At 47.2% G+C, this 22,264-nt stretch overlaps 1 protein-coding gene across 7 annotated transcripts; it reads right to left on the reverse strand.

Annotated features, from left to right (window-relative positions):
- Positions 1-1,852: 1,852 nt before the first annotated feature.
- On the reverse strand, positions 1,853-21,237 carry TOR4A (torsin family 4 member A). Of its 7 annotated transcripts, none has more exons than XM_082207731.1 (2): positions 21,104-21,237; positions 1,853-4,415 (listed from the first exon to the last, which is right to left on the reverse strand). In XM_082207731.1, the coding sequence occupies exons 1-2, from the start codon at positions 21,144-21,146 to the stop codon at positions 3,136-3,138; spliced, it is 1,323 nt and encodes a 440-aa protein (XP_082063857.1). In that variant the 5' UTR covers positions 21,147-21,237; the 3' UTR covers positions 1,853-3,135. The 7 variants fall into 7 exon arrangements, with proteins under 7 accessions (XP_082063857.1, XP_082063861.1, XP_082063858.1 ...); XM_082207735.1 differs by lacking the exon at positions 21,104-21,237 and adding an exon at positions 19,418-19,753 and having other exon boundaries at positions 1,853-4,410; XM_082207732.1 differs by lacking the exon at positions 21,104-21,237 and adding an exon at positions 19,418-19,753.
- Positions 21,238-22,264: the final 1,027 nt, after the last annotated feature.

Below are 22,264 nucleotides of genomic sequence, written 5' to 3' on the forward strand. Positions count from 1 at the left end.
ACTGCTGATGGGCAGAGTGCGCAGTGACCAACCTGGCAGCTATCAGGTGACACTGTGGGCCAAATCAGGTTCTGCCTTATTGATGGCCTGGCTTTTTCCTCTAAGCGACAAACCTGAGCTGATCCAACCTTACCTCCAAGCCATCCACCAAGGCTGCTAGGTTGCATGAGGTCCCAAACATTTTTTCCTTGCCATGAAGCTGGAAATTATTTGCAAGGTGAGTTAACAGTAAGAAAAATCAACACACACACACAATCTGCTTGGCAAAATCCCTTTGCCTCTTCTGACTCATTTGTTTGATAATTATTGCCGTTAATTGCAAAAGATGGATGCCCTCCCATAGGATATAAACTGTTGTGCTTGACCAGACAAATACCTTGTGCGTGTTCTTAAAACACATGCATTGCTATTTTTAGGGAGAAGTTATTAATAGACCACTGCTGGTTGAGCAGAAAACTCTGCACATAAAAAAAAGAATATATATGAGTCAACAACACACCTGCTCTATCATGCCAACTATCCCAGTGCCCAAGATTATTTTCGTAAGTAGGTGTAGGTTGGAAATAAGGTATTTGAGCGAAGGGGGGGGGGAGTAGGCTGTATGTGAGATCTTTCTAACCCCTGGATCCAGCAACTGTTAAAATATAAGGCAGGTTAGCTTCCTGTGTAAAGGTGATTGCCTGTGTGATGGGCCATTAAGAGAGCAAAGGAAAGGGGCTCTCTGAGAGATGGCACATGGGTGAGGCTCCCCCAGCTCATGGTTAGAAGAAAAAGGCAGAGTAAGAGTGATGTGACCTAGAGGTAAAGCAGCAAGCTGGAGAGACTCAGAACAATGTTTGAGAGCAATGTTTGATTTCTGTTTGAATCCAAGGCAAAAGCTATGAGAGAAACAAGACCCTTTTGGGGTGTTCATGCTGTGAACCCTTCCATTGTAGGCTCAGGTTGTATATGTGTGTAAATATCATAAAGACACTACAGTCTCCGCTGTGCCTCATTCCAAAAGGAAAAATGGACTTTGGGTAAGCGCTGGGAACCCCTGGAATATTTGACTGCCCAGAGATTGGGGTGGCGGGAAACATTTCTTTAGAATTACAGTGCTATGGGGCAAAGCCTGAAGCCGCTTCCTAATTCAGGGCACAGGGGCAGAAATAGAAAGAGCTGACAATGTGAGATCTTGAAAACATCTGGAGAGCTGGTGGGGATGTCTTTACCCAATGCCCATTACCTGTTTTGTTCCCAGGACTGAATTCCCATCCAGTGAAGTGGTGTGCTGTTATCTGCATATGTGTAGCAGCTCTCTGAAATGAGTACACCTCAGCTTAACCGTGGCTTTTATGGGCCCTGGGTTTCAGATAGGGTTCTCTCCCTGCCCTGCTTGAAGATAATGGGGATTTGAACCTAGGACCATCTGCATGCAAAGCAGAAGCTTTATTACTGAGCTATGGCACTTCCCCTAGAAATAAAGTATGATTCTAGTCCTCGTGGCTCTGAATGAACAGCCAACTTACACAGGAAGCTGCCTTATACTAAGTCAGACCATTGGTCTACCTAGCTCAGTTTTGTCATCACTGTAAGCAGTAATGTGTACATGGCCTTAGGGCTCGTCCCACTTGTCCCATACCTAGAAAGCATGGGTCCAAGCAGTTTTCCAATTGACATTTACTCTGGTTCAGTGGCAAAGAGTGGGTTTTCCCAGGGAAAGTGCTGGAATAAGCGGAAGTGTTAATGAGTCACATTCATGCATTTCAATGTGTCTGCTCTGAATAGCATTGACTATAGCCCATTTTTGCTGCTTCTTTATCAAAGAATACTAATAAACCAAAATCAATACAGTGCTGATAATATGATTAGATTGACATTTTTTCCAACTTTTTAATTTAATTTTTGACTGTGTTTTCGAGAGAACGTTGCTGCTTTTTAAAGTGACAGTGTTACGGAACAGCAAAGAACTTGGGGGCTTCCAGGCAGGTTCGGTGCTGCTCATCCATTCAGGCTTTATGTAGCATCCACATGACAACATCCGCATCAAAATGCCAGCTTGTATCCTGCCATCCCATTTAATCCAGATTTAGAGGCTGCAAATCCAGTAAGTCTTTTTAAAAAAAATAAAATAATTTTTTTTTGCCAACAACTCATTTGCAATATCTGAATGACCTGTTTACAATATTAAGCCTCCATCTAGAGGCAACTTTTATTTAAAACCATCAGAAGTAAATGCAGTTATATTCTAATCTTTGTTTCTCCTTGTAATTGAGTAAGATTTTCTCTTTTACCCATCACTCAAAGAGGCTTTCTTCTATTTCAACCCTTGGGAGCCACCAGTTCAAGATTGGAAACTTACTGGTGCCCCTTCAAAGGAAAAAGCATAATTCAAAAGCATTTATAGCTGAGATGGTGAACCTCAGGACCTGAGGACCAAATGTGGCCCTCAAGTCCTCTCTATCTGGCCCTCAGAACTCTCCCCTGGCCACACCTCTCACTGGCCTTGCTTCACATTAACACCCTGATAGTTATGCCTTTCCTTCAACTCCAGTAATGCCTAGGGCTCCATCCACACTATACACTTCAAGCAGTATTATATCACTTTAAACAGTCATGGCTTCCTCCAAAGAATCCTGAGAGTGTCATTTGATAAGACTGCTGAGAGTTGCTAGACAACCCCCTATTCCCCTTCCAGAGCTACAGTTTTCAGAGTGGTTGAAAAATCATCCCTCTCCCCAAAGGCATATTTATTTATTCACGGCATTCACACCCCAAAGAAAGAAAGAAAAAGAGCAGCTCACAATAATCAGTACTAAGGCAGTTCTTTGCCGTCAGGCTCACAATCTAAAAAGACATGACACGTGAGGTAAAAAAGAAAGGGGAGGGAAAAGGAAAAAAGCAATCTCAAGTGTAAGTCCTTCGCTTCCTATATTCCTAGCTGTACATTCTGGCGACCAAAAGCCATGTTGCTCTCATCCCTATACATTTGCAAATAAGTCTAGACATTGGTCAACCCAGTACACGTGAGGGATAATGAAGCCTGGAAGGCCGCATTTGGCCCCTGGGCTGAAAGTTCTCGACCCCTGCAGTTCACCCTTCCATAATGAAAAGAGGGGGAAGGCAGCACTTTTGTCAGAAGTTCCCACTTGTCCTTTACAGTAGATTCACCTTGGCTATAACTTGCTTACAACCGGTGATGGCATACTGTTGGCCCCCTTGAGTGTAATAGTTGATCTGGCTGGCTAAGCTCTCCACGTGGCTCGGATCGGGATAAAGGCCTTCGCTCATCATCTCCTCATAGAAGCAGCTCAGGATGTGGCTCTTCTCCAGCAAGACGAAGGGAACGATCTCCGCCAACATCCAAAGAGGGTGGACTTGGTCAAGGACAGGACGGAGAGCAGCCTGCAGCAACTCCACCTTCTTCTGGGGCTGCAGTAGGTCGCCAGAAGCATTCTGAAGGAGAACATTGGCGACCTCGTTGCCCCCCAGGTTGCTTATCAGGATGTACACGGCATTGAGGAACTCGTTGGTTTGGTTCATCTGGAAGAACCCGCCCAGTGTTTCCAGCAAGGCCGTAGACATGAACTCCACCTCGTCCAGGATAAACACGGGGATCTTCTCTTCAATTTCGGCTTGGGTGACCATCTCGCTGATCGTCTTAGATAAATCTTGCTGGCAGGCTGATGTGGAAGCGCTGACTGGGCAGTGGTGCATGGCGAAGTAATGGAGCACAGAGCTGTGCCCCATGACTGACCTGAAATGTTTGGCTAGCAGCCAACCGACGTGGCTCTTCCCAACCCCGCTTGGGCCATTGAAGGAGATGACCAGTGGTTTGTTGTGTATGTGGGTTGCCAGGTAGTCCTTGAGCAACGCCACAATGCTCTCGACTGCTATGGCCTGCCCAAAAACCTCTCGGTGCATTGTCTTCTCCAGACCATCCAGATCATATTTCAGGAGGTTATCGTCCAGATTCTCAATGGCGTTCAGGATCTGGAAGCAGACAATTCCTACAAGCAACAGGAGGCACCTCTTGGCTTTGCTCTTGTGCTCAGCAGGGAGGTATTTCCTGGAGTTTCCTGGGTACAGTACCCTGGGGTTCTTGGACCTCTTCCTTCGCTTGCTAGATCTGGTTGAGGGCTCCTGCACCGAGGTATCAAAAGTGAAGTACTGAGAACTCTCAAAGCTCGCTTGGCTCAAGAGGGAGGTGGAGGCACTGCCCAGTCTGGCCTTCCCCACGGAGATCTGCCTCTGGAGAAGCTTTGCTTTGGAGTCCCCAGGCAGGAAGTTCTTCTTAAAGGCATGAGCTGTCCTCCGCAGGCGAATGGCAGCCCGCACTGGGGATGAGAGCAGAGAGAGCTTCTGGGGGCTTTTCAAGGCCTGCTTCCGGCCCTCCATTGTGAGCTCTTGCTGTGGGTCTCGCTTTCCCGCCTTCTCTACAGGAGAAGAAAAAGAAGCATAAGAACACAGCAGGAAAGGCAGCATGGTACATTGGTTTGCTTCCTGTATCAAAATGCCACAGGGTTGTTGTGAGAGGAGAGGGAGATGAGTGGGAGACATTTGTGGAAGAGAGATCTCCTATCAGCAGAAATCTCATTTATTTTATTAGATTTTTTACTCAACCTGTACCATAAGGTCCCAGGGCACATTGTAACATCAGAATATACAATTATAAAACAAATACAGTCATCAGACAAGACAACAGCTCCATGAATAAATCCAGTAAAAACAATTCCATATTTAAAAACAAATTATGTTCCCACAAACACATAAAAACAATTCTACATATATAAATATAAGTTAACTATGCTGGCAGGCCTGGTGCCAGCCGTCGGTCTAGTTTGGCACTAGTCAAGGGCTCCAAAGGGATGCTGGTGACACTGTGGGTTAAACCACTGAGCCTAGGACTTGCCGATAAGAAGGTCAGCAGTTCGAATCCCTGCGATGGGGTGAGCTCACGTTGCTCGGTCCCTGCTCCTGCCAACCTAGCAGTTCGAAAGCATGTCAAAGTGCAAGTAGATAAATAGGTACCGCTCCCGCAGGAAGGTAAACGGCGTTTCCGTGCGCTGCTCTGGTTCGCCAGAAGTGGCTTAGTCATGCTGGCCACATGACCCGGAAGCTGTATGCCGGCTCCCTCGGCCAGTAAAGCAAGATGAGCAACCCCAGAGTCGGTCACGACTGGACCTAATGGTCAGGGGTCCCTTTACCTTTACTAGTCAAGGGCTCCAGGGGCTTGGAAGAGCTCCTAACCAGCCCAATCCAGCTGCACCACCATTCACTGGGCCCCAAATTATTTTCATTAGTGGGCAAATAAGAAGGCATGTGGTGGCCCTCTTAATCAGCACTGTGTCCTGTCTGTGGGTGGGTGAAGGTGGCACTGTGCCAAACCCCCTTCCCCAAAAGCGTCTGGCACTGACCCTGCATGACAGTAATTGGAACCTTCAGGTCCAGGGACAGTCTACTTCATGGGTAAGGCCCGGGTAAGGGCCGGGGGCCGGATCCATCCCAATCGCCTTCTAAATCCAGCCTGCAGATGGTCTGGGAATCAGTGTGTTTTTACATGAGTAGAATGTGCCCTTTTATTTAAAATGCATCTCTGGGATTTGTGGGGCATAGGAATTTGTTCATTCCCCCCCACAAAAAAAAAATATAGTCCAGCCCCTGACACAGTCTGAGGGACAGTGGACTGGCCCCCCAGCTGAAAAAGTTTGCTGACCCCTGGTCTATTTCCAAATGTCAGGTGGGGGAGGGGCACTGCTTGTTGGTTTACCATAGGAATCTGGGGAAATGCACGGAAGAGGTCACCAACAGAAGAGTTGGTTATTATCAGCACCACACTTTGTGTGTCTCTAAACCCCCTTTTAAAAGTACGCAATCTCGACATAAGTATCTGTTTCACAAGACCAGACCAGAAAAACCAGCATGTAAGTTTTCTGGGTTGTTGTTTTTTTTAAAGTCAAAAGCAATCCCCTTTTCTTGGAGAGCAGTGCCATCTAGAGGCTACTGCCTTTCAAAACACATACTCCTGTCTGCTTTTAACAGCCTACTGCAAAATAAGATTTGTTTATTTTTAATAATGATAATAATAATAATATTGCAATGTAAAAGCATGGATCCGCTGAACCACAAAACCTTTTGTATTCAGCCTGACCCTGAAGCATTAGCATGTAGCAGACAGGAAGATAAAGGGCATCAGTAGATGGCAAACTCACTGTATTTAAATGACTAACAAATAACAATGCTGAAATATATTTTTAAAATTTAAAAAATTGTCCAGTAGCACCTTAGAGACCAACTAAGTTTGTTCTTGGTATAAGCTTTCATGTGCATGCACACTTCCTCAGATAGCAAATAACAATGCCATTAATTTTAACAACTTCATGAAGTTCAGTGATGAATCACTTCAATAACTATTGGTTTGTTGATGGGTAGAGCAATCCAAACTAAAGGAAGCCAACTTAATCTATGCTGGGGTAAATAATGCCAGTGTAACTAACCCTGATTCAAAACTCCATTAAGAAGAAGGGCTGGTGACACCTGAACCCTCCAGGGAAGGAGGGAAACACACTTTGACTTACACCACCTTTGTACCTGGGGACTCCCACTGGGTTACCAGGTCACATGACCAATCTGAACATGTTTGGAACAGGGCTATGTCTCCTCCTGCACCTACAACACACCCCATCACACCTGTAGAACACCCCTGTTTCGGGACTTATCCTGGCCTCAGCTCAGTTGGCTGACCTGGGATGGGCGACGTCATCCAGCTAAGGCCAGGATCAGCTGGCTCAGAAACCCGCCACCTATTCAAAATACCACTCATCCCCCAAGTTATTAGGCTTGGTTTGTCCCCTATTTATTTATCTCCCCCCACTTCTTTCTCTTTATTAGATCCAGTACAGTAAATAAAGACAACTATGGACACAAGCAGTAGGGATTGCATCTTATGCACATTTAACTTGTGCAATTTCAACTATATAGGCTGACTGGCCAAAACCCTGCCATTTTATTGGGGGGGGAGGAGTAAATAAATCCTGCATGTTGAATGCAAAGCTGGTCCATGAAGACTTTGTGGAGCGGGTGGGGTGGAAATAGTACTAATGATAATAAGAATAAACTGGTTAGATGGACGAATGTCCTGACTATGCATAGCACAGCATTCATTCCTAGTTTTAGAACTGTGTGCATATATATAATGGGCAGTTTGGATTGTGGACTGTTATAAATTCCATTGGCACTTTTGAACTCGAGAAGCAGGATGGGAATATGAAAACAAGCCTCTATAGACAATAGGGAGAAGCTCTGCCAGACCCAGGGAGAAGCTATCAGGAGGGCAGCAGACACGCCCATCCCACCACCAGGCTGCATTCATTCACTCATCAGCACTGATTTCAGTGCCAAGAGGCCAATTGTTCTTTGGGTTAAACTTCTACTAGAAAAATATGTTTGACCCAGTGAGAGCAGGATGCAAAACAGCAGGATGGGCGCTGCCTAGATCAAGCATGCAGCAAAAAGAAGGCATGCATTTTCAATCTCAGTAATTAACTTCTAGAGATCAGCAAGTCACCGAGTTGGTGGAAGGGACCTTAGAAATCATCCGATCCAACCAGCTACTCAGTACAAGGTCTGAAATGCAGGAGGCGACTGCAGGATCCCTGACAGGTGAGCCGTCCAAGCGGCTGTTTCAAACACCTACAGCAAAGGGGGAACCACCACCTCCTGAGGGAGGCTGTTCTATCGTCAAGCAGCTCTTACCGTCAGGACAGTTCTCTTAACGTTCACCTGAGCTCTGCTTCCCTGCCATTTCCAGTCACTTGCAATCTCCAGAGGAAAGAGCAGTGGTGGCTGGTACACATTGGGGCTGGTAGGGCAGGAGGCAGGGGAGGGGGGAACAGTAGGTGGAGCCCAGAGCCCATGATAGGTGGAGGCAGAGCCAATGACAGGCAGGGCCAAGCCATTTTATCTTAGGCCCCGTCCTCTTCCTCTCTGCTGAGTTCTGCAAGGGCGATGCTGACAGTAAGGAAGAGGAAGGTGACAGGCAGGACAGCCCTCTGGACTGGCTGAAAGAAGGCTGGCGAGTGAGTGCTGACTGAGGTTGGTGGGGCACTTACCCATTCACCCTAACAGACCAGCCTCCACTGTAGGGCAGGAGGCAGGGAGATGAACATTAGGTGGAGAAAGAGCCAGTGACAGGTGGAACCACCACCTGATTGGTTATAAGAAAGAAGGCAAAGTGGGTGGTATATATAGGTAACATAGAAAACTGTCTTTGCCAAGTCAGATCATCGCTCTACCTAGCTCAGCATTGTCTATGGTGAATGGCAATGGCTCTCCAGAATTTTAAGATATGCGGTCTTTTCCTGTTACCTGAAAATTTCAGGAAGTGAACCTGGGATCTTTTGTACAAACTCATTACGGGCCGCACTGAAGCAAATGGACAAAGGGCTTACTCCGAATATAACTCAGTCCAGGAGTGGGGAACTTTTGGCCCACCAGATGTTGTTGAACTACAACTCTCATAAGCCCCATCAAACATGGCCAGAAGCAAAGGATGGTGGGAGTTGTAGTGCCCCACACCTTGAAGCCTAAGAACATAAGCAGAGCTGTATAAAAACATTAATATAATAATAATAATAATTCCATTGTCATGTTGGCCAACCAGATGTCCCAGTGTATCAGGAACCAGAGTCAAGTGTAGGTCAGATGGTGTCAGTAAAATTAACTCTTTACAGTGGTACCTTGGGTTAAGTACTTAATTCGTTCTGGAGGTCCGTTCTTAACCTGAAACTGTTCTTAACCTGAAGCACCACTTTCGCTAATGGGGCCTCCCGCTGCCGCCACACCGCCGGAGCACAATTTCTGTTCTCACCCTGAAGCAAAGTTCTTAACCAGAGGTAATATTTCTGGCTTAGCGGAGTCTGTAACCTGAAGCGTATGTAACCCGAGGTACCACTGTATTCAAAGCAACCAAAACAGTGCAGGCCAGTAATCCTACCAATTCTTCCCGGTATGTGTTGCCCCAATGAGGCAGCTGCAAGGACTGAAGGTCCCCGCCTTCTCATAGCTGCCTAAGTTCCATCCTCTCCAGGGTTTTCCCCCAAGCAATCAGAGACTGCCTCTGAGCACAACCAATCTCTCTGCGTGTTCTGGGGGACCGGGTCGGTTCGGGGGAGCTGGTAGCAGCAGGAAGGGGAGACTCCCTGGATTCTTCAGAGGTCTTCCTCATCGCTGCCTCTTGTCCCACCCCACCCCTTGTCCTGCCTCCTTTTCTGCCTCTGAGCCTGGACCGCTCTCTGTCCCTGGCATTTTCTGCTCACTAAACCCTGTTGCCTCTTCAGCTTCCAGCACCTCCTCCTCCCAATCTGCTCTCTCTTCTCCTTCTGACCACACATCACCGTCCCACCACCAATCCCCTGGCTCTGAGCCTTCTTCCCCTGGGGGTTCCCTTGGAGGTACCCCTAACTGATGCCTCCCACCACTCATTTGCATCCAGCCAGTTCATGACACAATGGGAATCCTGCAAGCCGGACCTAAGTGCAACACTCTCCCCTCTGTCATAAGAGAATCAGGGTCAGAGAGGGGAATAAAGGAAAAATGATCCTAATGATATCATCCTACCCCAAAGTCCCACAACAATAATAAACTGTGCCTTAAAGAACGCATTGTTGGGAATATGCCATATTACTGTGTCTTTTCACGTATCATTGAATGTAATATAATGTGTGCCTTTTTAATGCATCATCTTAACATAACGTGCCTGTTGCCATTCCTGTGTGCCTCTTTCTCCATGAAGCTATCCTTTTAAAATGTATTCGTGGATGTATCTTTAATGATATGCCGTACTATGCTGTACTTTTCTGAATGTATCCAAAATGTAGTTTTTAAAGAATGTAACAATCTAAATATTTCAAAATGCATATACTTGACTCAATATTGTATCCAAAAGGCTGCCAAAACTCAATCCACCACACTGCCTCCTACTGGGTCTGCAAACCATACCATGAATACACACAGATATGAGCTCAAAATAAAGCAGTCTTATTTTCCAAAAAGTATGCAAACATCAGGCTATCACACCCAAATTGATAGCAATGCAGAATAGGATTTCACATTAACATTTAAGTCATTTCCTGAACATCTTCTCAAACATCCAGCCTCACATCTGCATGCTGATTATCAGCAGTTGCGGAGGTTTTCTTGTAGATAAAGGAAAAGCCATTTTAAGCAGATCCAAAATTAAATAACACAAAGATCGAAGATCGACACATATCATCTGAGCCCTTCAGCAAATTGACACCTCCAGAAAGTCTTTCAACACCTCCCTGCTATTGATCTGAATGAAAATCAAAAGGTATAAGAATCAAGGCAGTCCTTTTGTTCAGAGTCTCTGACTCCGTGTCATTGCGTGAGCAGGGACCCTTTTGCAACAGTTTTTTGTGTTGTTTTTTCTGTTCTTCCAATAAAGATCGGCTTTTCCTTTTTCCAAATCCTGGTGTGGTCTCTGTCTTTTCCCGACCGGTACAGAGCCTTCATTTGCACTCCTTCCAAGACCCTGGTCCTCCTTCTGAGGCGGGGGGCCCTTGGGGAAGCAATTAAATATTTATTTCACCTCCTTCAGCTTCAAACACCTGGTATTTAGAAGCATTACTACTTATGATTACGGAGACAGAACATAGCCATCATGACTAACAGCAACTGATGGTCCTATGCTCCATGATTTTGCCTTATCCTCTTTTAAAGCCTTCCAAGTTAGTGGCTACCAGTGACTCCTTTGGGAGAGAGTTCCAGAGTTTAACAATGTACTGCAATGTGAAACAACAACAGTGCATTGGTAGAGGGTTTATACTGGACGGGTCATCATTCTATTTTATTTCTTGTTCTGTGATATGCCCCCTAAATGGTACCACATTATTGCTGCCGGGCGGGTGGGCACGCTTGTTCTACAGGGGGAACAGAAGGAGGACACTCATAAAATTAAACCAGAACAATTGTGGTATGAAAAGTTACAGAATTTCAGCAGAACGCTATGGAACATGCAGGAAACGAAGCAGGATATCTGCCCCAAAATTTTTGCAGGCTCAAATAGGATCAAAAGCGGGTGGCTGATAACAACATGAGCACAAATCATTATAAATATACAATACAGAGGATACTGGGAGGGGACCTGGATAATAACAACCAGGGACCATTTCTCTTACCATGCCAGGCTTGTGGAAACAGGATACTTTTACTCAATGGACCTTTCGGTTCAATGCTACAGAGTTCTTCCTCTGTTCTTAAAGTTTAACCCCCTTTAATCATTTTCTTCCTGTTACACACTGCACAGGAAGGAACAAAAGGGGCTTCTAGTGTTCTTGGTAGTTATATTTTGAGGAAGCCAGTGAATCCATGCAAGGGCTCTGTTCTTACCACATAAACCCAAACCATGAGTCAGATGCTACAGAATCAGCGATGCACTTTCTGCACGTTTGGTCCGTCATGGCAGCCAGGAAGAGGAGTTCCAGCCAGTGGCAAACAGAGGAAATAAACCAGTTCTCTCTCAGATTACTAGAAAGCCCCGGCTGTGGAGGCTGCTGCCCATTGGCAGAAGTCAGGGAGCCCAGAAATAGGTGGCACCAGAGCCAATGACAGGCACAGCCATCTAAATCTAGTTGTGTCCCCATCCGGCGGAATTTTACATGAGCTCAGGTGTGAGTGAACCTGTCAGTTCTGATTTCTCTCAGGTAGAATCCACACCATGCATTTAAAGCACTCTTATACTACATTAACAGCAGTTGCCTGGTGGCAAATTCAGAAGCAAAGGGTCCCTTCATGATAGTCACATCATGCCCCCACTCCTCCTAAGATTGTACAATAAAAATGACCTTTCAGGTCTCATTGTTCTGCTGAGGATGACAGCGTGGTCACATTCTTAAAAGGTAAAGGGACACCTCACCATTAGGTCCAGTTGTGGCCGACTCTGGGGTTGCGGTGCTCATCTCGCTTTATTGGCCGAGGGAGCCAGCGTACAGCTTCCAGGTCAAGTAGTCAGCATGACTTAAGTCACTTCTGGCAGGCCAGAGCAGCACACGGAAATGCCGTTTACCTTCCCGCCGGAGTGGTACCTATTTATCCACTTGCACTTTGATGTGCTTTCGAACTGCTAGGTTGGCAGGAGCTGGGACTGAGCAACGGGAGCTCACCCTGTTGCGGGGATTCAAACCGCCAACCTTCTGGTCAGCAAGTCCTAGGCTCTGTGGTTTAGACCACAGCGCCACCCGCATCCAGGTCACATTCTTACCATACATTTAATAAACTATGATACTACTTTAAACAGCTATGGCTTCCCTGAAGAATTCTGGGAAATGTAGTATGTTAAGACTGCTGTTAGAAGACCCCCTAGTCCCCTCACGGAACTACAGTTCACAGAGTGGTTCTACTGTCAATCCCTTTTCACAGGGAACTCTGGGAATCGTAAGTCTCTGAGGGGAATTAGGGTCTTCTAACAACTCTTAGCAACTTTTTTTAAAAAAAAACAAACCCACAGCTCCCATAATTCTTTGTGGGAAGCCATCACTGCTTAATGTGGTACGATGCTGCTTTAAATGCATAGTGTGGATGTGGCCTATGTCCTTTTGAGATCCAACAAGAAGAAGACGATGATAGAGAGAGCAAATGGTTGTTTTTTTTTCACAGAGTAAATTACAGCTCACAGAGAGCAAATCAGGCACACACTTAGGAAATGGGTTTCTTTTTGTTTTTTTCAAAGCAAAGTGAAACAGCTTTCAAAAGTTTCAATAATGCAGCCCACAGGATGTATTATTGTTTTTTTTTAAAAAAAAATAATTACAGTGTAGAGACATAAATGCACAGAAATGAAAAGCCCCCAGTTTCAAAATGCCTGGTCCCTTACCAAAGTAACAGCAATTTGCCTTCAAATGAAAGCCATTTCAAGCACTTCTCTGAAGAATGGAGCAGGGCGGGTGGGTGGGAGGAAGAAGAAGAAAGCAGAGACCCCAGGTATCCCAGAACATCCTTGGCAACGCCCCTTGCAGTGGACGTTCTGGCACAAAACTGCCTGAGCAAAAAATATTTAGTACTGTAAATAGTGGGCTCATTCATTAGCTGCCTAGAGCCAATTAACACCAGAACTTTGCAGGCATCAAGGCATAAGTCAATGCAAATCAGTCTGCGGGACCTTGGGTGTGTAGGATGTTGACATAGGAACCCTGCTCCCAAAAAAGGAAAGGTTCTCCAATCCCCCATGACCCTGTACAACCCCCATTCACCCCATCATCAGAATTGTAGTCTGTTAAGGGTGCTGAAAGTTGTTAGGAGACCTTCAACAAACTGCAATTCCTAGGACACTTTGTGGGAAGCCATGTGTCTTAAAGTGGAATAAGAGTGCTTTAAATGTATGGTGTTGGTGTGCCTCTCATTTTCTACATCAGTTTGCAACCCTTGAAAAGAAAAGAAAAGAGAACACATTTTTGGAAATCAACTTCCCATAATACAATGCCTTTCGTATGTTATTTTCACTAATATATGCATACTTTACCCTAGTATATGCATTTTTATACACATTCCTTGGCCATAAAATTGCACTGCAAAATTCAGAGACGTTCAAATTTCGAAGGAGGGCTGCGTTTCATTTTGCATATTGTTCCATGAGAGTGTGAATTAGGTTAAGGTCGCCAATAGCTATGAACTGAATGGGACTTCTCCCCATTCAGTGAAAACACTGACACTCAGGGGAAGGAAGCTGACAGCCATTACCACCACATCCTGCAGTGGATGCCAATAAGATGGCAGGCAGGTAGGTGGAACATCTCATGCACTCTAATGGAACCGCCTCCACTGAGCCTAGGTCATCCCATGACTGGTGGCATGTTCCAGAGAAAGCAAAAGGGAGTTATTCCTCCTTGCAACCTATACTTAACTGGAGGAACTCTTGTTCTTGTTCCCAGACGTTGGCATTCCCTCCTGACCTAAGAGAAGTTAGACTGGCTCCCTCCTTATTGTCCTTCTGCCCACAGGTGAAGAAGACCTTCTTTTTCCAACAGGCTTTTGGGAACAGAGTGCTTTTAATGAAAGGACTGGTGCTGTGCTGTTTTTGTTGTGGTTGCTTGTATGTTTTTAATAGATCAGGTAGGTAGGTAGGTAGATGATAGACACTTTTAATTTTATTAATGTTTAATAGTTTTAAAATTATTTTTCCTCTATATTTTTCTAGGAACAGTCCACACTTTAAAGCTCCATTTCTGAGGGCTCTATCTCTGCTCTGGAGCTTTCCCCATGAAAACCCACTGACCCTGTGGAAAACCTGAATCGTCATTTGTTGCGCTTCAGCTTTGCGGGCAAACCTCTGCGGCGCGCGAGAGAGAGCGCACTCAGATACAGAGCTTTAAAGCACAGATCTGTGCCTGGAAAGAGCAGGCAAAAAGGTAACCGTGGATAAGCCCCTGTTTTACCTGTGTCGCCTTGAACAGCAGCCACTATGCAATTCACTGCTAGCAATAAGGGCTAACAGTGGATCTTTTATGTTCAAGGTAGCATATGGTGGATTACTGGCTAGATCTAGACCTTTTCAGGCTTCCCAAGAGGTCAGCTTCCCAGAAGCATCAGGCTGGCCCACCATGTCATATGGTTTAGCAACAAATGCACAGCAATTTTTTTCTCAGCATCCCAAGCTCACCTCCTTTTGATAAGTAGAGCTCAGCTATTCAAGGGTTTTGAAAGCATCACTCTGAAACTTACCCAAGCTCTCTGGGACAGACAATCCCAGTGAGGAAAGGTTTCAGCAATTGGGGCTTTCTTCGTTTAACGGGGGGGGGGGAGGACACTCAGAGGCGACATTATTATAGAAATGTTTAAAATTATGCATGGCACAGAGAAAGTGGATAGACAGAAGTGCTCCTCCCTTTCTCATAACCCTAGAAGTCATGGACACCCGATGAGGTTGAACGCTGGAGGATTTAAGACATGTGAAAGGAGGAACTTCTTTACACAGTACAGTTAAACTATGGAACTGCCATAGGAGGCAGTGATGACCAGTGGCAGAGCAAGCCGATTGGGCACCTGGGGCAGTGGGGGGGGCAGCCACCGGCAGGGCAGGACAAGCTGGGGCAGGACGCTCCACGGAGCCTCCAAAAAGTCTGCCTGCCTCCTCCCACTCAGCCACCCTACAGCTGCAGGGGGGGGAGGCAGCGGGTGGGCCGTTTGGGGCCCCACAGTGAGTGCCACCCAGCATTTTGTCACCCCCCTCAATGGTGACACCTGGGCAGGCAGCCCCCACCACACACACCCTGCCTCTGCCCCTGGTGAAGACCTTCAGCTTGGATTACTTTAAAAGAGGATTCATGGAGGAGAAGGCTATCTATGGCTGCTAGCCATGGTGGCTATGTTCTGCCTCTATTGTCGAAGGCAGTGTATTTCTGAACGCCAGTGGCTGAAAACTGTAGGAGAAGAGAGGGCTCTTGCACTCGGGACCTGTTTGCAGGCTTCCCATGGGGCATCTAGTTGGCCACTGTGAGAACAGAATTCTGGACTAGATGGGCTATTGGTCTGATCCAACAGGTCTCCTCTTTATGCCCTTCAAGGGACTTAGCTCAGAGGTATACTCCATGTGCCAGAACCCTTGAAAGTCACTTCCAGTCAGGGCATGCAGCACTGAGCTAGATGGACCAATAGTTTGACTCCCTCATAAAAGGCAGCTTCCTAAGTTTAAAGGGAAAGACCATAGCTCAGTGGTAGAGCACCTGCTTTGCACACAGAAGGTCCCAGGGGCGCCGACTTATAAAAAATATGGGGGGGGCCCATACCGGGGTCCTGCCCCGGGAAGTTTTCTAAATTTTAGATGAAAATTAATTTTAAAGTATTTCGGCGGAGCCGGAGCGATTGGGGAGGAGGGGGCTTGTTGCCGGATTCTTCAGCTGGGCCGGAGATCCGCTGCTGGGGGGGTCCCTGGGCCGAGTTGTGAGCACAGCTGATTGCACGACGGGGACGGCCGGGGCTCTCTGGCTAGGGCGTGCGGCTGGCTGGCTGGCTGGCTGGCTGGCGAGGGAGCAGGGGGGAGGAGGCGGGGGGTATAACGTTCTCAAAATAAACCGGTGCGTAAACAAAATAAGCAGATGCCCCTACCACAGTGCCAGTACTTCACTGGGTCTCTTAAATGCAAAATTGCAAGATCTTGATTTCCCACCACCACCTAAAGGGAAGGATATGAGATGAGCAATAGCTGCAGGGAACCTCCCGAGCTCAGGAACCTCGCCCTTCTTTAGCAAGACTGAAAGTAAGTGAGGATCCTGAACAGCTACGGGAGGTCAAAGAAGGGCGGCTGCAGGTCCCGAGGGCTGAAGGCGCCACAAAGACCAGCGCTGCTCTGCTCGCTCCCTCTGCCTTGCGTGCCCAGCCCCTTGCCCCCACCCCACTCCGCCCGAGACAGCGGCGGGGACTCTGAGGCGGCGGCGGCGGTTAGAGCAAGAGCAGACGCGGGCGGGGATGGTGCGTCTCGGGGAGGTGGTGGCCTTTGCCGCTGCCACCGGCGGCGGCGCTCTGCTGGAGGGGCGCCTGAGATTATTGGGGGGGCCCGAGCCCCCCAAACGAATTTTTGAGGGGGCTCGGGCCCCCTCAGGCCCCATGGAGTCGGCGCCTATGCAAGGTCCCAGGCAGAGCCGTGAAGGACCCTGTGTCTGAAAACATGGTGAGCTGCTGCCAGTCAGCATGGACAGTACTGCGCTAGATAGACCAATGGTCTGAATGGCGTGAGATGAGGAGGGGGCTTAATCCCTGTAACTGAAGCTTTATGGTTTTAACTTTATTGGTATCCACCATTCTCACATTGGCCACTGTGAGAACAGAATTCTGGACTAGATGGGCTATTGGTCTGATCCAACAGGATCACCCTAAACCCTCAGCGTGGGGATTGGAAGGGATGAAACAAATAGCTAGGAAATGGGTTTAAAAGTAAAGGATAAAAGGACCTCTGACCATTAGGTCCAGTTGTGGCCGACTCTGGGCTTGCGGCACTCATCTCACTTTACTGGCCGAGGGAGCCAGAGTACAGCTTCTGGGTCATGTGGCCAGCATGACTAAGCCGCTTCTGATGAACCAGAGCAGCACACGGAAACGCCGTTTACCTTCCCGCCAGAGTGGTACCTATTTATCTACTTGCACTCTGATGTTCTTTCGAACTGCTAGGTGAGCAGCAGCAGGGACTGAGCAACGGGTGCTCACCCCGTTGCGGGGATTCAAACCACCAACCTTCTGATCAGCAAGCCCTAAGCTCTGTGGTTTAGACCACAGCGCCACCCTAAGCCCTCAGCATGGGGATTGGAGGGGATGGAACAAATAGCTCAGGAAATGGGTTTAGCAGCTCTCAAGTAGCTGCTTATGAACACTGGCATTCCAAGGGCCCAGGAAGAGCAGGCAAAACTTGTTGGGCCTCATTCTTGAGCAGAAACACTTCACGCCCGTACTGATGGAAGGTGCTCACCCCCCCACCCTGTTTGCTGCTGTAAATCTCCAGCAGGGCTGGCAACAGGAAGGGAGCAAAAGTATTTGCAGGCTCCTGGTTAATGTTTCCTGGGACTAGTAGGGCAGAATGCTTCAAAATTTCCACATGTAAGGATCACAAGCATTTTTCAGGATGTGGAAACATCTGGTCTTTGCAATCAAATTGCAACCACACTAGTCAGGGAATGCTTTGCAGAACATTATCTCACCACCATTTTCTCCACTGATATCTGGGCAAACAGCGACCAGCAGTCTTCATATGGTTTGTGGATGTCGGATGTGCTGAGTCACCTCATCTGACACACACAAACTCTGGAAGTAAGGCTACCAACTTGTTTTACTGATGGGCTTTTAACTGCAGCAACCGCAGGGGAACCTTTTCAGCCGAAGGGCCACATTCCCTCTAAACAACCTTCTGAGGGCCACATACCAGTTGGTAGGCAGGGCCAGGAGCAAAGGTGGGTTGGAGCAATGGATTTTACCTTTGTACTGTCAGCTTATTCACACACACACACCTCTATCTTCCATCCTGGACAAGCAAGAGGCATTATCAGAGTTTAAGGGTACTGGCCACCCAGGCAAAAACACTAAAGGTGTGAAGCAGGGTCAGTGCAAAGCGTTAAGTAGGGAGAGGGGGTATGGTCTTGGAAGAGTTTTGAGGGCCACATAGAGAGGCCTGGAGGCACTACTCCTGCTTTGTAGGCACAAATTGAGCAACTGAAGCTTTTCCTAGCATGGAGCTGAAGCAATGGAGAAAACGTCAGCTGCTCAATTTATCCCATTGCAGGCAGCTGTTAAAAGCATAGGAATAGGCAGAAAGGTGGCAACACTAGCCGGAAACCCTCTAAGTGGAGAAATGGTTCATCAGATGGGTGACCAGTTGATCGCCAACGTGGTCATGCTGTGTGCACTGCCAGAGAATTTTCAATAATCTGTTTTGACATGTGCATTTCCCTTGAAGTTCCAAAGCAGGAAGTGCATCTTTTTATGTTTGAGCGCTGCACGACGTGCGTCTCATTCCTAGTTAGAGAACTCATTTCCAGAGATTCATGACTTGCCATTGAAGTTGCAAACTACTTCCAAAGAAAGATGTCCTGATAAGCCACAATATCACTCCCAGGCACAGTACATGCAAGGGAAAGTCTGTGCACATGCGCTTTCCACACCAGGAAAAAGTTTCACTTATAGCTTTCCTGCTTTTCATATGGCTAAAGTGCAGGAGCCCAACTAGAAAACAAAACTAATGACAGCCTTAGAGTTGCCAGCTTTTAAGCTAACCCTGCTCATCTGCCTTTAGCTGCACCTCAACTGGCATACATTAGCAGATGGCAAAGCTGTTTTGAAAGGCTTTGCCAGCAGACAGATCAAGTGACTTGTGAAACGCAGGCCAGGTCCGTTTTTTTCTGGTCAGCTGGCAAACCCAGTCCCACATCCCTCACTCTTTCCCTGGCCATTACAGAAGAAAAAGATGATGCCAACCCAAAGCAACCTCATACAACCCCTAACAGTTGAAAGCATTTTTCAGTTACAGAAATTCAGCAAAGGCCATTTCACTGCCATCCTTTTCAGCTCTGTACCAGTAAAAACTTAATTCTCTTAAACCAACTGCATGCCAGCCAGTTACTCACAGCTTGGGACATTGATTTCTCTGCATGGTTGCAAACTTCATACAGTAGACTTTTGCTCCTCTGCAACTCGATCTGAAGACCACTACCAGGCGATTATAATCCCCACCCCACTCCCAATACTGCAAAGACAAGTTGTTGCTGCTGTTGCAAATTAAGATACTCTTAAAAGACAGTTACACAGAAGGTTGTTTTCTTCCTTCTGGAGCAGCCGGCAACTTTACAACCCTGTACTGACCCCATCAAAAAAATAATAAATACTGGACTCTCCGCTCCACCCATACAACCCAGCCCCACCACAGACAGACAGAAAGCATTACCAAGCATTGGGCCTTCTTCGGAGCTGCACCAGCAGGGAACTTGCTTCCCTCCTCTGAAGGAGCCAGGCCAGTCCCAAGGAGCCGGCGTTAGCCATGTGGCATTTTTTTTGGAAGTCGCGTCAGCAGAGTTGAGAGTGCAGCCACTTGTGCAAAGCTGATGTGGCCTTGCCTCTCTCTCTCTTTCTCTCTCTCTCTCTCTATGTGTGTGTGTCAGAGAGAGAGAGAAAAGAGCAAGAGATGGGAGCAGGGCCCTCCTCCCTCCTGAGCTTCCTCCTCACACCCTCATGAGGCCTTATCGCTAAAGCACTGTGCAGCTGTGTTTGGCTGCTGGCCTTTCTGTGTTGCAAGAGTTCAGACACACACACACACACAGAAACATAAACACCACATACACACACGGAGAGAGGCAAAAAGCCCATTCATTGGCTGTGTCTGGGTTGCGACAGGAAACCTGACTCTGGTTATGTGAGGCAGATCAGGCCACCGTCGCCACCCATTCCGCTACGGGTCTCTTGAGTCAAAGAGAGGTTAAGGGGAGGTAGGCCAGCCGGCCTGCACGACAGGATAGTCTGAAGCTTCTCACTTGGCCCCAATTAAGGTGGATGACTTCAGACAGGCTGCTGTGCTCCACTTGGGCCACACGCTCCAGCTGCGACATCTGAGGCCTTCATTACATGAGCCACATGACCAACTTTTACAGAGGACAATCCTCTATTTGAAGGGATTTGGACTATCCCTGTCTAAGGCCACATTCACAGCATAAAAAGCACCATGATACCACTGTGGACAGTCAATGGTTTTAGTTTACAGGAACTGTAAACTTTTACAGTTTACAAGAGTTGTTAGGAGACCTATCTTGAACCTACAGCTCTCAAGAGTGGTATAAGAGTTGATCCCTTTTCTCAGGGAACTCGGGGAATTGTAGCTCTGGGAGGGGAATGAGATCTCCCAACAACTCTCAGCACCCAGAGCAAATGACAGTTCCCAGGATTCTTTGGGCAAAGCCATAACCTGTTATCAGAGTGCTTTAAATGTGTGGTATGAATGTGGCCTGCCCCTGGTCTAACCATCACACCAAACATCCAAGCCCTGGAACATAGGTTGTTGCTGGCACTGGTCTGCCTTGAGAGACAATGGAAGAGGATGCTTTCGGGGGTAAAGTCAAGCGGTTGGAGAGTTACAGCCCCTGCTACGGCCTCCCACCTTTCCTCCAAAAGGCTCAAGGTGGTTGTACAGTGTTCTCTCTCTTTGTCCAATTTTATCCTCACAGCAACCCTGCGAGGTAGGAAGGCTGAGAGACAGCAACTGGCCCAAGGTCACCCAAGTGAGCTTCATGGCAACTGGTGGTGTAGTTGTTAGGATGTCTGTCGGACAAGGACCTGGGAGGCCAGGGTTCAAGTCCCCACTTGGTCATGAAGCTCACTTTGTAACCTTGGGGTTGGCAAAAGGCTTGGCAGATAGGCAGAGGATATGAATATAATAATAATAATAAAATAAGCCACAGACCTTCCCCATCCCAGCTTTTTGTCTGCTGAAGCAGCCACCCAGCACAACAACAAAATCAAACCAGGCAAATAATTACAGGGTTGCCAGTTCGTTTGTTTTTGTTTCTTTTAAAGGCTGCTGTAGGTATGCCTTGAAAAGCTCTTCTCCCCTCATTTACAGTTCCTAAGGCCAGTCACTCACCACTGGAAGGGTCTCTTGCTGCATCAGCTGAAAACAGTCCCATGTCATTGCCCCTTTCAGGCTCTGGCTTCCTCGACCAAACTTCCCAATGTTCAATGAACGGTTTTGTTTTTCTCTTCTGACTTTACGCAGGGAAATGAGCCCTAGAGTTAGGAGTATGCAAATCCCTTTGAAAGACGCAACAATGGGCAGGTGTATTCTGTAATTTGCATAATTGTCATACAGACCAGTGTGTGTGTATGTGTGCGCACGCGTTCGCGTGTGCATGCATGTGTGTGTGTTGTGGGGGGAATACAGTTGTAAAACAATGCCAAATAAAATATGTGCAAATCAATACAAAACGGCCAAAGATGCACAATATGTGTGTATGCATCCTGCTAGGGCTGCAGGTTTTGGTGTCTTTGGGTGTCTTCCCGTGTAAGAGTCGGGGTGTCTGGGCGACGTTTCGACGAGGTCTCACTCGTCATCTTCAGGCTGGTGCTTTCGGCTTCTTGTTACTGGGCTCACTCCACTTGCCAACCCTGCCTATCTGCCGGGTCCTTTGCCAATCACATTTCCCCCACACCCGACCGACTTCTAATTCCTTTACACCTGACTAAAAAAACACACCATCTCTTTATACCTCAGCCCACACCCTTACAGCTCAGCCTAACCACCAGCTGCAACATGGTGATAGCCATGGGCTTAGACAGGATTTATGTTAGTGTTGAGCTATCTGTGACGCAATTGGTCAGTTAGTTAAGTATTTCTATTTATTTATTTGATTTTTTAAAGTGCATATTAGGAAGATACTACACTTTGATGCTAATAGCAAGCTCTGTAAGCATAGGTCCTTATGTGATCAAAAGTGTGAGCGTGTTCACACATTACTTTCAATAAGTGTACAATTTGTGTAGCTGTGTGGACAAATAGTTGAACTGTAAGCTTGTACTTACATGTTACTCACCTGTAACATTCCATGAGAATGCAGTCTGTGTACTGGTGTGGAATGACTTGGATGTGTGTAGGCTAAGCTTGTACGGGTGTTCAGCGGAAAGTGTGGACAGGGCCTAGTACCAGCCATGCACGAGGGAGGAACTGGCAGGCTTTGGGGAACTTCCAAGTTTGCAGAAGTACAAATAACATTAGCGGATGGGATGCTAAGGGGAGAAATTTTCTAAA

This window comes from Podarcis vaucheri, assembly GCF_965113315.1.
Source record: "Podarcis vaucheri genome assembly, chromosome: Z".
Classification (NCBI taxonomy): Eukaryota; Metazoa; Chordata; class Lepidosauria; order Squamata; family Lacertidae; genus Podarcis; species Podarcis vaucheri.